Raw genomic sequence first — 13,537 nt, forward strand, 5'->3', positions numbered from 1 at the left:
GCAGAACGTTTTCAAGGAAAAACCCAAGGAAGTCCTTTTGGAAAAGCACCTTTGGGATGGTCACGGTTTTCTGCTAAGGCATCCTCTTTTATCATATGGGTCCTGTCTTCCTAGGTAAATTTTTCTGAGTTTTCCAAATGAGATTCAGGTATGGTCCATCTTATCTTTCTTCTGACCATCCATGGAGAAAAAAACATCCTGCTACTTTAGGTCCATCCTACTATTCTCGTGCCAGAATTTGGTTGGTTTCAAACCTCTCATGAAGCATACATGCTGTCAGCTTCCAAAGCGGACACATACAGTTATGGCTCCTTCCTTCCTTCCTTCCTTCCTTCCTTCCTTCCTTCCTTCCTTCCTTCCTTCCTTCCTTCCTTCCTCCCTCCCTCCCTCCTTCCTTCCTCTCCCTATTCCCCTTCCTTCCTTCTTTCCTCCCTTCCCCCTTCCTTCCTTCCTTTCTTCCTTCCTTCCCTTCCCCTCCCTATCCCCCTCCCTCCCTCCCTTTGTTCCTTCCTTCCTTCCTTCCTTCCTTCCTTCCTTCCTTCCTTCCTTCCCCTCCCTATCCCCCTTCCTTCCTTCCTTCTTTCCTTCCTTCCTTCCTTCTTTCCTTCCTTCCTCTTCCACCCAACATCCATTTCCCCATCAAAGGGTTGAATGCTCAAGACAGCATTATAATTCCTTTTGTAACTCAGTGCAGCTTTCCGTCAAGGTAAGCTATCGCAATGAATGTTCCTCCTCCAAGGGATTCATCCCAAAAGGTTGGAAAACAATTCTGGAAAAGGAGGCTTTTCTTTTCTAGATCTACCCCAAGGAGCATGAAGTAGGTCTTTTCTGGATTCTCCAGGTTGGTTGGCGATTTCCTGTATCCTGATCAGGAGGCTTGCATGCGGAAGACTAATATGCTGTTTTCCCCAAAATAAGACATACCCTGATAATAAGCCCAATCGGGCTTTTGAGAGCATGGCGATAAGGCCAAGTGCTTATTTCAGGGTTCAAAAAAATATATAAGACAGGGTCTTATTTTCAGGGAAACACGGTACTATTGGCCTAGTAGTATGTACTATGGCTGTATTTATATGTAGTAGAATATACTACTCCCAAAATAAGACATCCCCTGATAATAAACCCAATCGGGCTTTTGAGCACATGGCAATAAGGCCAAGCGCTTATTTCAGGGTTCAAAAAAAATATATAAGACAGGGTCTTATTTTCGGGGAAACACGGTAACTGAAGGTGTGTGTGTGTGTGTGTGTGTGTGTGTGTGTGTGTGTGTGTGTGTGTTAATGTTGAGGGAAAAGAAAGCTTGCCCTGGTAAATCATACGCCCCCCAAAATAGGTGCTGTTACTCCCCATCAATTCTTGCTTAATGTACTGTGAGATGCAGCCCAGCTGGTTATGGGGTTGCAAGAGAATTGCTTTCAATTGCTTTTCTGTTTAGAAACATCTGTCCCCTTGTCTGCTTTTCCTATAGGCTTGGATTGGCCACATTTATTTGGAAAGCCGAGATTAAGGGGAATAACTACTTTTTTTAAAAAAAGAAAAAATCTATCGCTACACAGGTGGTGTTGCTACAAAAGGAAAGAAAAAGGCACCAACTTCCGACCCTCTTTAGCACAGTAGAAGACAACAGCATTACAGCCACAACTTTTTTGCTTTTATACAACAGTATGTACAAGCCATTTCTAGTTAACAAAAGCAAAAGCAAAACGTCAATTTTCCCCCCCATTGCAAATACAAAATTCGGAAGCAATTTCAAAACAGAAACAAAAGTTAGATCTCTTCTAAGAATCGATTTGACCATCTCTGCTTCTCTTTGCTGTGGGGAGGAATATATGCTTCTGTTAACTCATTAATCTTTATCATAATTTAGCTTTCTATCCTATTGATTTGACTCTAACTGTAGAAGTAGGAAAGGAAGCATTGCTTCTGTATGGCTACCTCTGGATCCTGAAGAAGACCTGAGGGACCATTTGTGGTTCTTCCTACAGCTCGCAAGGCCTAACTTCTCTACCTTCAGGTTTTATCCTTCCGGTGTGTGTGTGTGTGTGTGTGTGTGTGTGTGTGTGTGTGATCAGTGGTTCTGTGAGTCGCAGGTGTTAGAACAGACGCTGCACCAACGCAAGAGTGCGATTTCACGGACAATTAATCGTTGCCGTGGGCTGAATCACACTGTCAGTCAAACCACCGCGGCTTCAGGACCTGACAGGGTGGACGTCACTGATTAATTCATTCCACCTTAGAGGTAGAGTTGATGGAAACCTGCCATTTTTATGTCTGTCTTGCCACCGTTGGCATTTCCCCCGTCCTGGGTATGAGCGTGGCAAGGGTCATGCTGCAAGACGTGGCCTTGGTCGCGTGCCAGTCGACGTCGGCAGCTGAGCCTTAACAGAAGGCTCCTCCTGAAAGGAGCCCAAGAGAAGCACGTGAAAAATGTGAATTTATTTTTAAGGAGGTGAAACCGCAGCCCCGACCATCAGAAGGGCAAAGATGCCAAACGAAGGCTGACGAGCTGTTGACGTGACACCTGCCTGTCATCCAGGGGAAGAAACGAAGGGAAAAAAATGGTCCTCGGGGAGAGACACGCTGGGCAACCGAAGACCTTGCTTTGAACTGACCGACGTCAGCTGGTTTAGGTCCATGTTTGAAATGGAATAAATGGAAGTGATAAGAATGCTAGGGGAAAGAGCAGACGGGGGCGTCTTTCCTTGAGGGCAGAGACGCCAAGTTGAGCTCTAAAGGAATGATGAATAAAAGGAGAGGAACCCTACCAAAACACTCAGCATTTGGAAGAAATCTAGATCTTTCCTGCTACATGGGGATGGAGAGGTGGGAAACAGGGACATATTTTGTCTGTTCTATCAATCCATATGGATCTATTGTTTTGGGCTGGGAGGAAAGAAATAAGTTGCTGGCATTGAATGTTTAGAGTAACGGGGCCTATGATAGATGGCAACTGAGAAGGCTAAAGCAGTGGTTCTCAAACTTGGCAACTGTAAGATATGTGGACTTCAACTCCCAGAATTCCCCAGCCGGGGTGGCTGGGGAATTCTGGGAGTTGAAGTCCATATATCTTAAAACTGACAAGTTTGAGAAACGCTGCCCTAAAGTAACAGCAGGATGTTTAAATATGGATAAAGTGGAACGGGACAACTCGCCGCAGCCGAGTCGACACGGCCAAGTCGACACCGTGGGACAATTTAATAATTCAATTTAATTATTTAAAATAAATATTTTAATTCTTGTCGTGTACATTTCATTCTGTCCCTCCTTTTGCACCCTTAGTGATGCTATTCCCACATTTCTTTGATGTTAGTATAACTCTTGTCCTGTGGCGAGCTCTCCCAGTTGAGCGAGTTGGCCGTGGCAAGTTGTTATAGACCAGAGATGGCTAAGCTTTTTGTCAATGCGTGCCAACAGTGGAGGGGGGGGGGTCACACGTGCATGCCCAGACCCATAATTCAATGCGCCCTGCCCCTCCCTATCCCCCTTCCTTCCTTCCTTCCTTCTTTCCTTCCTTCCTTCCTTCCCCTCCCTATCCCCCTTCCTTCCTTCCCCTCCCTATCCCCCTTCCTTCCTTCCCCTCCCTATCCCCCTTCCTTCCTTCCTTCCTTCCTTCCTTCCTTCCTTCCTTCCTTCCTTCCTTCCTTCCTTCCTTCCTCTCCCTATCCCCCTTCCTTCCTTCCTTCCTTCCCTTCCCTTCCTTTCCCTATCCCCCTTCCTTCCTTCCTTCCCCTCCCTATCCCCCTTCCTTCCTTCCTTCCTTCCTTCCTTCCTTCCTTCCCCTCCCTATCCCCCTTCCTTCCTTCCTTCCTTCCTTCCTTCCTTCCTTCCTTCCTTCCTTCCTTCCTTCCTTCCTTCCTTCCTTCCTTCCTTCCTTCCTTCCTTCCCAAGCTATACCAGACTTATACACCACTTCATAGTGCTTTACAGCCCTCTCTAAGCACTTTACAGAGTCAGTTTATTGCCCCCAACAATCTGGGTCCTCATTTTACCCACCTCGGAAGGATGGAAGGCTGAGTCAACTTTGAGCCTGGTGAGATTTGAACTGCCAAATTGCAGGCAGCCATCAGTCAGCAGAAGTAGCCTGCAGTACTGCGCTCTCACCACTGCGCCACCGTGGCTTTAAAATGCAGAAGGATCCCACAATATAAGTTCCTGAGTTTCCTAATTAATATCTGTCTTGAGACATTTTCTTGGGCAAGTTTCATGGAAATGAATTGGACCAAGAGAAGAGCAAAATGCTTCTACGGGAGGGAAAAAAAATCCCAACCCTGAAGCTTAAATCTCCCTTCGTTTTGTTATGATGGATGGGCCACCCTCAGATAGTCTTGTTTTATTCAGAACATTAATTAATTTAAATGGATGAAAAAGTGGGTTACAAGCTCCAGTGACTGGTGGACGGGAGAGGAAGGGAAGAAGGAGGGTTGTGGGGGGGGGGGCTGGAAAGGGTGATCCTCGAATGCTAAGCATGTTTCATTAACTTGGTTGTGAAAACTGTTATCAGAGCTACATTCTGGAAATTAAGAGAAAAATAATGGAGTAGCCGAGATAAAGCGCTCGGATGGAAAAACAGCTGCTCTCAGCAAGAAGGGGGAATCGGCAGCCTTCTCCATTAGTGGGGATAATGTGAGGGGTGAGGAGAGGAACGGTGAAGGCAGCCCAAGAACGGACAATAAGAGGCAGCGAAGGGGATGTTTTAATAAGGGTGGGGCAGGGGTGGGGCTGCTGGGGGTTCGCAGGGGTTCGGGAGAACCTCTAGCTAAGATTCTGTGCAGTTCAGAGAACCCCCAAATCCCACTCCTGGCTGGCCCAGCCCCGCCCAGGAGTCCCTAAACAGCCCGTTTTGGATGCAGGTAAGTGCAGACCGCGCACGGAGGCTCGGGGAGGGCAAAAAAACGGACCTACCGGAAGTTCAGGAAGGCTGGAAATTGGCCCGTTTCCAGCCTCCAGAGGGCCTCCAGAGCCTGGGGAGGCCGTTTTCGCCCTCCTGGAGGCTTGAGGAAAGCCTCCAGAGCCCCAGGAGGGCAAAAAAGGGGCCCCCTCCGTGGTGCAGGAGGCTGACTAGGCCATGCCCACCATGGCCACGCCCACTCAGCAATTTGGCAGAGAACCCCTTGCTAAAAGTTTTGAAGCCCACCTCTGGGGTGGGGGGAGGGTTTGTCTTGGTATCAGAGAAGTAAGGTAGACTTAATCCTTAGTGAGGCCTTTTAGGAAACAATGCTTTTGGGGGAGGTGGGGGGAAATGGGCAGAGTTCAGGGAACAGCGGAGGAGAAAAACACTTCTGGAAGACTAGAAGACTCATGGAGGCTGGGTGCTCTGATCCAGCTCCTCAAACATGACAAACCCTCTGTAAGCAATGATTCCTTTATTAGGAGCACCAGCAGCCCTGGCAAAAAGTTTCTCTCTCACCGCAAGCTAACAAGTCCATCCAGTCAGGAGATGAATAGTTGTCTGGCACATCTATTCATCTCCGTCACTTGCCTTTTATCTCCAGAGCTAGGGTGGAGCTTCATTAGCAGCAGTGACTCTTCCGTCCCAAGGAGCGGCCCATAGATTTCCACTGCTCTCCTCTTCTCTGCCTTCTGCATGTCAGCCACTGGACCCAGCTGTTCCTCCTCTTCCTCATCAGCCACCTCCAGACCTGGGGGCTGCTGACTCTCCATCTGAGGGCTGACGGGCGGCCCAGGCTCCACCTCTCTCTCTCTCTCTCTCTGCCAGCTCCATTCCCTCTTCCCCCTGACAGTTCTCAGGTTGTCTTGATGTGGACCCTGACTCCCACGCCTCCTCCTCCTCCTCTGATTCGGCTTCTGGAGGGACAGGCGGCTGACGGGCCACAACACTGGGATTGAGGGCCATCAACATTTGACTGAGAACCATCAACATCCCAACCAAGAGTATTTGGGAACTCGGAGAATGAGATCCTCAACAGTGGCCCTGGGGAAGATCTAGAAGAGAACTCATCATACAGGGATGTCACCCTGAAATGTAAATGGACAATATGGCTTGTGTCAGTCTGTAGCAGGAATCATCCATCCTTTGTGAGCTCTGAGCAAGCAAGTCAAGAGTTATGGACAGGAGTTCCACAGCTAGTTTGGGATGTCTTCCTATACCACCCCCCACCTGTTGTGGTCCACCAGCAGTCTGCGGAACTGGCAGCGGAGTCGGACAGTGAGGAGGCTGAGGAAGAACATGGGACAGTCCTGGAGGCTGGGGAAGGACCAGATGAGGGCTCTGCATCGGAGGCAGAGATGGGGCCAGGGCCATCTGAGAGTGAGGTGCGGACTCCGGAGCTTCCAGAGGCTGACAGCAGAGAGGCAGAGGCACAGGAGGAGCCTGTTCCTAGTGCACGCATGTGCAGAGCTGCCAGAAGGCAAGAGCAGCTGAAGCAAAAAGGACGACTCGGGAGTAAGGCCAAGAGATAATTGGCCCCTCCCATAAGGCTTAAAAGACCAGCAACGGCTCTTGGGCTCTTTGTCGGAAAACAACGTTGATAGATTTGTTTCTGGTCTTGCTGCATTTATTTCTTGTCGGCGTCTTCTGCTTCTGAACTTTTGCCAAGAAAAGCCTTTGGCAGGTTCGAGTAATTAGACTAAGGTTGGTGATAAGGCTGAAGAATTGGGTTATGAAGAATTTGTTTTGAATGAGTTTGGACTATGCTGAGAATGAGCTAATTCTCAGCTGTTCTAATAAAGTCTGTTTGTTTCGAACTGATTGCGTCTGATAATACCTACTTGGGCCCAAGTCACCACACCACCTTAATTTTTCTCTTTCCTTCTTTCTAACTAGGTTTGCTCGTTCAGTCGGTTTTGATCTTCTGTTGCACGGCGACTGCAATATGACCTACCTGAAGGCCGACTTTCTATGACGTAGCCAGTGATGGGTTTCACCCCTGAAACTCCCTCCGTCCAGTACAAAGTGAGTCCAGAGGAGGATTTTGAGACCAGCACGTGCTGTGGAGAACCAGGAGATCCTGTAGGAGTGGAGCAAAGGAAGAACTGGTTGAGGCACGGGAACAAATAAATAAATAATAAAACACAGGACACAGAGTCATAGGAAGGACACACAGAGATCTTCTAGGCCACCTCTCTGCCAGTAGTGGGTTTCACTTACCTTCGCTACTGGTTCGGAACGGTGAGCGCGCGTGTATGCACTTCTGTGCATGCACAGAGCGTCCGTGATGACATCTGGGTGGATGGATGGAGCCGCCTGCCACCGCCGCTACCGGTTTTGCCCGAACCCGTAGAAACCCACCACTGCTATCTGCTCAAGGCAAGAGACCTTACATCCTCCTGAACAAAGGTTCCTGAACCTTTCAAGAAATCCTTCCTTGAAGATCTCCACACTTGGAGCCCCCACAACTCTGGGATGCAAGTTGGTTCCACTGATTATTTGTTCTGACTGTCAGGAAATTTCTCCTTAGTTCTAGGTTGCTTCTCTCCTTGATGAGTTTCCACCCATTGCTTCTTGTCCTGCCTTCAGGTGCTTTGGAGGATAGGTTGACCCCCTCTTCTTTGGGGCGGAAATTTTGAGTAGTTCGGAGAATCGGCAAATACCACCTCTGGCTGGTCCCAGAGTGGGGTGGGAATGGGGATTTTGCAGTATCCTTCCCCTGGAGTGGGGTGGGAATGGGGATTTTGCAGTATCCTTCCCCTGGAGTGGGGTGGGAATGGAGATTTTGCAGTATCCTTCCCCTGCCATGCCCACCAAGCCACACCCACCAAGCCACACCACGCCCACCAAGCCACACCCACAGAACTAGTGGTAAAAAGAATTGAATTTCACCACTGACAACTACATAGTATGATGGACTGCAGGGCCGGCACAACATGTAACATGTTCACACCGGTGCAATAGGACTGGAGGTTGTTAATATCATTTATTGGGTTAGGGATTTTCTGTCTACACTCTGAGTTGTTTTGTGTTTTGGGGGTGGGGGGTTCCACTGAGGGAGCTCAACCCATCTCATTGTACATATGTTGTGCACTGACAATAAAGGTTTGAATTGAATTATTGTAGCAATTGTCATTTAGACGTTTGGCCTGCTCCTCAGATCTCCCTTACCTTCCGCTGGCCCAGCGGTGATGTTAGCTTGCAGTTCAGGTCCATAGATAATGGTCCTAGCTTGAACTCGGAATAAGTAGGTCATTCCTTTGGTGAGATCTCTGACTTTTAACCAGCGCTGTCCATTTCCCTGGATGTCCACGGTTACCACTTTGCTCACCCCTAAAAAAAAAAAAAAAGGAGAGAGAGAGGGGATCAAAAGAGTGTTCAAAAGAAAAAGAGAGGGGGGGATTGGGGGGGCAGAGGGCGTGAAAGGGTCAGGAGGAAGGAAAGCAAGCAAGTCGTGAGATGGCAGAAACGATGCCAACCAGATTAACCGGCGAAATGATGATCGAGCCATTTGCTAAAGAAGCTTTTCTTACAATTAGTGGGAATTTAAGTGGCAATAATGGACAATTTTCGGCACAGATAAGTGTAATTAGACTCCAGGCTTGATAAGTGGAGGCTGGCGAGAGGCCGCGGGGGGGGGGCATGGGGGAGCCGTACGGGCGCAGTTGGGAGATTTTCAAGAGGCTGGAGATTACCGTCCCTGATTACCCAGGGATGAAAGGAAGAGGTGAGCAGAAGTAATTGCGGCTTGTAGCTTCTCTTTGGAAACCCAAACTGACTCCGCGGGGGATCCTTTAACCCCCATCATTCTGTCGAATCGCTCCCGGGGAGAAAAATCGCTCGGCCACAGCCTCTATTGACCAACATCTCAATGTCTTGGGGGGGGAAAGGAAAGTAAATATACACCATTTAGCATTTCCCATGTCTACCCTCTTGGGGATTAGTTCCTTCTAAAAGAAGGGAAACAAACGGCAGCAGAAGAGAAAGAGGCATTAGTGGGGAGATAAGCGAGCCGATATGCGCTGTTATGCAAAAAAAAATGTCAGCGTTCCAGAATGACCCAACTCCAATTAAAAACTCTGAGACAAGCTTCATCTCAAAACCTTCATTTATTGGAATAGGTATACTGGCACATCTGGGAAAACTCGAATCTGAGAGTTCTGGGTTTTCCCTGGAACAGGACTCTTAAGTACTCATAAGCAGGACTCTTCCCATCCTGCTTACGATCTTTTTGGACTGTTGCCTTCTGGCAGAAGATACAGAACAATTCAAACTCGGACCACACGTCTTCTGAATAGTTTTTATCCCAGAGCTATAATTGCACTCAACAGTGAACTAAAGGACCACCATCGGTGAGCTGCTGGACAGCATTACTTAGTCTGTTGTGTGGATGTTTGGGTGGTTTAGGGGTGGGGAATTGTGGTGGGTGGGAGTGTGTTTGGGGATTGTTATGTGTGTTGTACCTGGTCTTTGAGTGTTAAGTGAATTTCGCTGTATGGGTATACTGGGTATACACGTACAATGACAATAAAGTTATTTATTTTATTAATTTTATTCCCTCAATAAATCAAAACCCCAAATTCAGCTCCCACACCCATCAGTCCATCACATGTCCCAATCACCTTCCATCCCAACTTGAGACACCTCTGCAACCACCGAAGACAAATTCCTTGTGTGTCCAATCACATTTGGCCAATAAAGTATTCTAATTCTAATTCTAAATAAATAAATACAAACAGCAGCCGAAATGATTATACTTTTATGCCATTGTAAGGCACCCGTCTCTGGGTGCCTGGCTAATGATACAGGCGACACCTACATTTAATAAATAGATAGATAGATAAATAAATAAATAAAAGACTCACATGGGAGAAACAAAGGTTAAGTGTCACCTTCTGAGATCCAATTTATTTGGGTGAGGGTGTGTTTCTGACAGAAGGAAGTGGACGCAGGGACGTTCTTTCCTTCTAATCCTAAGGCCTAAAATCTGAAGTTTGCTTTTCGGCGTTTGAAAGTTAAGCAGTGGCCTTCTTGAGACTCATTAGAAAATCAATCTTTTCTCTCTCCCCCTCCCTTTAAACGTCCTTCCTCCTACTGTGACTGCAACGTGACAGCTGATATTTGTGGGAAAACCCAGGAGCACCAACCGCCTCGGCAGATAATTGGGAAGCCAACAATAGGTGGGCATCTCCACAAAACTTAATTTTGCCTGGACTGGTTCAATCAACTTCAGCACTTTCCAAAGCGCTTTGCTTCAATTTCTCCTTCCAGCTGCAATTTGAAATCCCAGAATCGGAAGGGAGAAAAGGCAGGATCAAACACATCGGGATGCCATTCACTGTCTCTGGCGGGATTGTCCAATTTTCTCAGTCAAATCCAGAGAACAAAACCTCAACAACGTTGTTATTTAAAAGAGGGGCGAAGAATGGCTCCAGGGTTAGTTGGTTAGTGTCGGATATTAGGGGAATTGATTTTTAAACGGGCTGCGGGAGTGAGTTCACAATACGAGGAAAATCCAGGCAGAGAGGAGAAAGTTTGCAGGAAAAAAAACCCCTTCTTTAAAAGCACTTTGGAGCTGACAGTGAGAACGATTAATCAGTGGAACAACTTGCCTGCAGAAGTTGTGAATGCTCCAACACTGGAAGTTTTTAAGAAGAGGTTGGATAATAATTTGTCTGAAGTGGTGTAGGGTTTCCTGCCTGGGCAGGGGGTTGGACTAGAAGACCTCCAAGGTCCCTTCCATCTAAAATTGTACCTTTTACCTAAGGTAAAGGTAAAGGTTCCCCTCGCACATATGTGCTAGTCGTTCCCAGCTCTAGGGAGTGGTGCTCATCTCCGTTTCAAAGCCGAAGAGCCAGCGCTGTCCGAAGATGTCTCCGTGGTCATGTGGCCGGCATGATTCAATGCCAAAGGCGCACGGAACGCTGTTCCCTTCCCACCAAAGATGGTCCCTATTTTTCTACTTGCATTTTTTTTTTAATGTGCTTTCGAACTGCTAGGTTGGCAGAAGCTGGGACAAGGAACGGGAGCTCACCCTGTTATGTGGCGCTAGGGATTCGAACCTCTGAACTGCCAATATTTTGATCGACAAGCTCAGCGTCTTAGCCACTGAGCCGCCACGTCCCAAGTCAAGTCAAATTAGTCTTTGCCAAAAGAAAAAGAGAAGATGAACGGGAGGGTAAAAAGATCAACCGCATCTCCGTGACAGATCACCCACTTCCCGAGACTAATTGATCCTTCTGGGGTTTTTCTTACCTTGAACTGGAGCCAAAGGTTCATAGATCACCCGATATCCCTGTAGGATCCCATTGGCGGCCGTTGGCTCTCCCCAAGTCACGTTAAGTGCCGAGCATGTGATTTCGGAGAAGATCAAGAAACTGGGGACGCCTGGAGCTGGAAGAGATCAAGGCAGCCTTGGTGTCAGCGGGATCACAAGTCTTGCCCTGGATTTATTTTATTTATTTTATTTATTTATTAATTCAACTTATATACCGCCCTTCTCCCCAGGGAGACTCAGGGCGGTGGACAGCCAAACTTAAAACACATATAGTACAAAAGTTAAGAAAAAACTAAAATAAATTAAATCATCAAGATCGGTACCAAGGCTTGCAACAAAAAAGTGTTTTCTGTTTTTCCGTCTGGACGTTTGATCAGTTGGGGTTAGGAAGCTCCTCAGATAGCCATCCTGATTCGTAAATCGTGGATTTATTTATTTGTATTTGTTGCTTGTGCACCGAGCAGAGCAGAAACACACAGGGAAGGAGATAAACGTGCAGCTCGTGTGAGAAAAATACTTTATATACAAGATAGTAAGCAGTCTCGGTGTAGGTAGAACAGTCCAAGGTCATAAACAGTAATATCAGTCCAGTAAGTATCTTCCCTTACCAAAGCAAACAGACTTTAGTAACTCTCGGTATACAGTACCATATAACAATCCAGTCTAACACCAATCAGCAGAAAGACGCAGGAAGCAACAGGAACAATCAGGAACAAAGAACACTTCTCTGCGCTACTTATTTATGCACTGTAGCCTAATTACAGGGTTCAGCAAACCCTGATTACGTGGCTCAGTTGTTTCTTAAAGAAACAGATATATTGCCTGACCAACAAGTTAGGAGTAAGCTATAAACTGAACCTAACAATCACTGCAATGTGAACCCAGATAAGGCTTGCTTATTTAACGAGAGCCAGGGCTCAAACACACCATGCTGTAGGATGGTGCAAGAGCCCAACCATCGAGTTAAAATCTTTTGAAGACGTTTCCCTTCTCATCTCAATGTCTTCAAAAGAAAAAACAACAACAAGAAAGTCCAATTGCCTCCTGAAAAAGCACCTTTGGGACAACCATGACTGAAAATCTCTACAGACGTATAGCAATTTGGGATGAAGACCCTTTGAATGGTGTGGGAGTAGGAATGGATTTCCAGAAGGGGAAAAATGCAGGCTACAGGAACCAGGAGCACCACTCAGGTGACCCTGAGGATACAGATAAACCTCCAACAATCCTCTAAAAGGATGCAAACGGCCAGCTGTCTGCAAGGAATATAAATCCTTCCATTCCCCAGTATCCTGCCAGAGCTGAAGAAGCTTCTTGGATGAGAAGCGAAACGTCTTCAAAAGAAAAAAAAAACAAGGAAGTCCAGTTGCCTCCTGCAAAAACACCTTTGGGATCAACCATGACCTGGGATGACTGAGAATCTCTACAGACATCGAGTTAGAAGTGCAAAGCATGGCACCTGCTCGGTGGAAGGATCCATCTTGTGCTTACCTGCCTGGAGTGTCCTTCCTTCCCCAGGGCTTGTCTTGGGTCCATCCCCTGCTGCGTTAAAAGCGGAAATACAGACCAGGTACTTGGAGAAACTGGTCAGGTTTTTGAGCCGGATGCTTGTATCGGGTAGGAAGAGAACCTTCACTTTTTCAGTGTCGTTCTGACCGTCTTTCTCCCAATAATAAACCTAGTTTGGGGGGGAGGGGAAAAAAAGAGAGATAAGCCCAATAGTCTATCCTTCAAGTTCCCATGACATCATTTCTAATTCCAATTCTCAACCCGCTTGATACCTGTGGGCTCAGGGGCAGGGAATGCTGGGAGCTGGAGCCGCAGCACACCTGAGAAATGCTTTAGATCAAGGGTGTCAAACTCGATTTCAATGAGGGCTGCGTCAGGGTTGTGTTTGATCTTGGGGGGGGGGGCGGCGGGGGTGGTAGCTGGGGTGGTGTGGCCACAGTGGGCGTGGCCAGCTTGACGTCACTCGTCGAGGCTCCGTTTTCTACCACAATGGACTACTGTAGTCCTCTGCCAGCGAACACGGAGCACACGACCTCCCCAGGCCTCCGTTTTCGCTGGCAGAAGGCTGCAGGAGGCCGTCGTGGCCAAAAACGGAGTCGGGGTGGGCCTTGCGCGGCCTCCCTGACAGGGGTGAAATGCTACCGGTTCGCACCGGTTCAGGCGAACCGGTAGTGATAAAAAGCTATTGGTTCCTCTGAACTGGTATTTCCAACGATCAGCTGTGCCGCACAATTTAAAATCGCTAGAAAGCAGGAATCCTTGCTTTCTAGTGAATCTAAATCGTGCGGCACAGCTGATCCCCTCCCCTTGCTGTTCTACTTACCTTCAAAAGGCTCCTTTTGGTGCATCCTGTGCATGCATCC

The 13,537-nt window shown here is 47.6% G+C and overlaps 1 protein-coding gene across 4 annotated transcripts in view; it reads right to left on the reverse strand.

Moving 5' to 3' along the window:
* Positions 1 to 13,537, reverse strand: part of SDK1 (sidekick cell adhesion molecule 1) — a 430,408-nt gene that overhangs the window by 20,110 nt on the left and 396,761 nt on the right. For all 4 annotated transcript variants that reach the window (XM_060684054.2, XM_060684053.2, XM_087878657.1 and 1 more), the window contains 4 exons: positions 12,657 to 12,843; positions 11,144 to 11,281; positions 8,060 to 8,221; positions 6,843 to 6,968 (listed from right to left, as the gene is read on the reverse strand). In XM_060684054.2, the coding sequence (XP_060540037.2) occupies positions 6,843 to 6,968; positions 8,060 to 8,221; positions 11,144 to 11,281; positions 12,657 to 12,843 (613 nt within the window). The remainder of the gene's footprint in view (positions 1 to 6,842; positions 6,969 to 8,059; positions 8,222 to 11,143; positions 11,282 to 12,656; positions 12,844 to 13,537) is intronic.

This window comes from Pantherophis guttatus, chromosome 14 (assembly GCF_059756535.1).
Source record: "Pantherophis guttatus breed Tessera chromosome 14, ASM5975653v1, whole genome shotgun sequence".
Lineage (NCBI taxonomy): Eukaryota > Metazoa > Chordata > Lepidosauria > Squamata > Colubridae > Pantherophis > Pantherophis guttatus.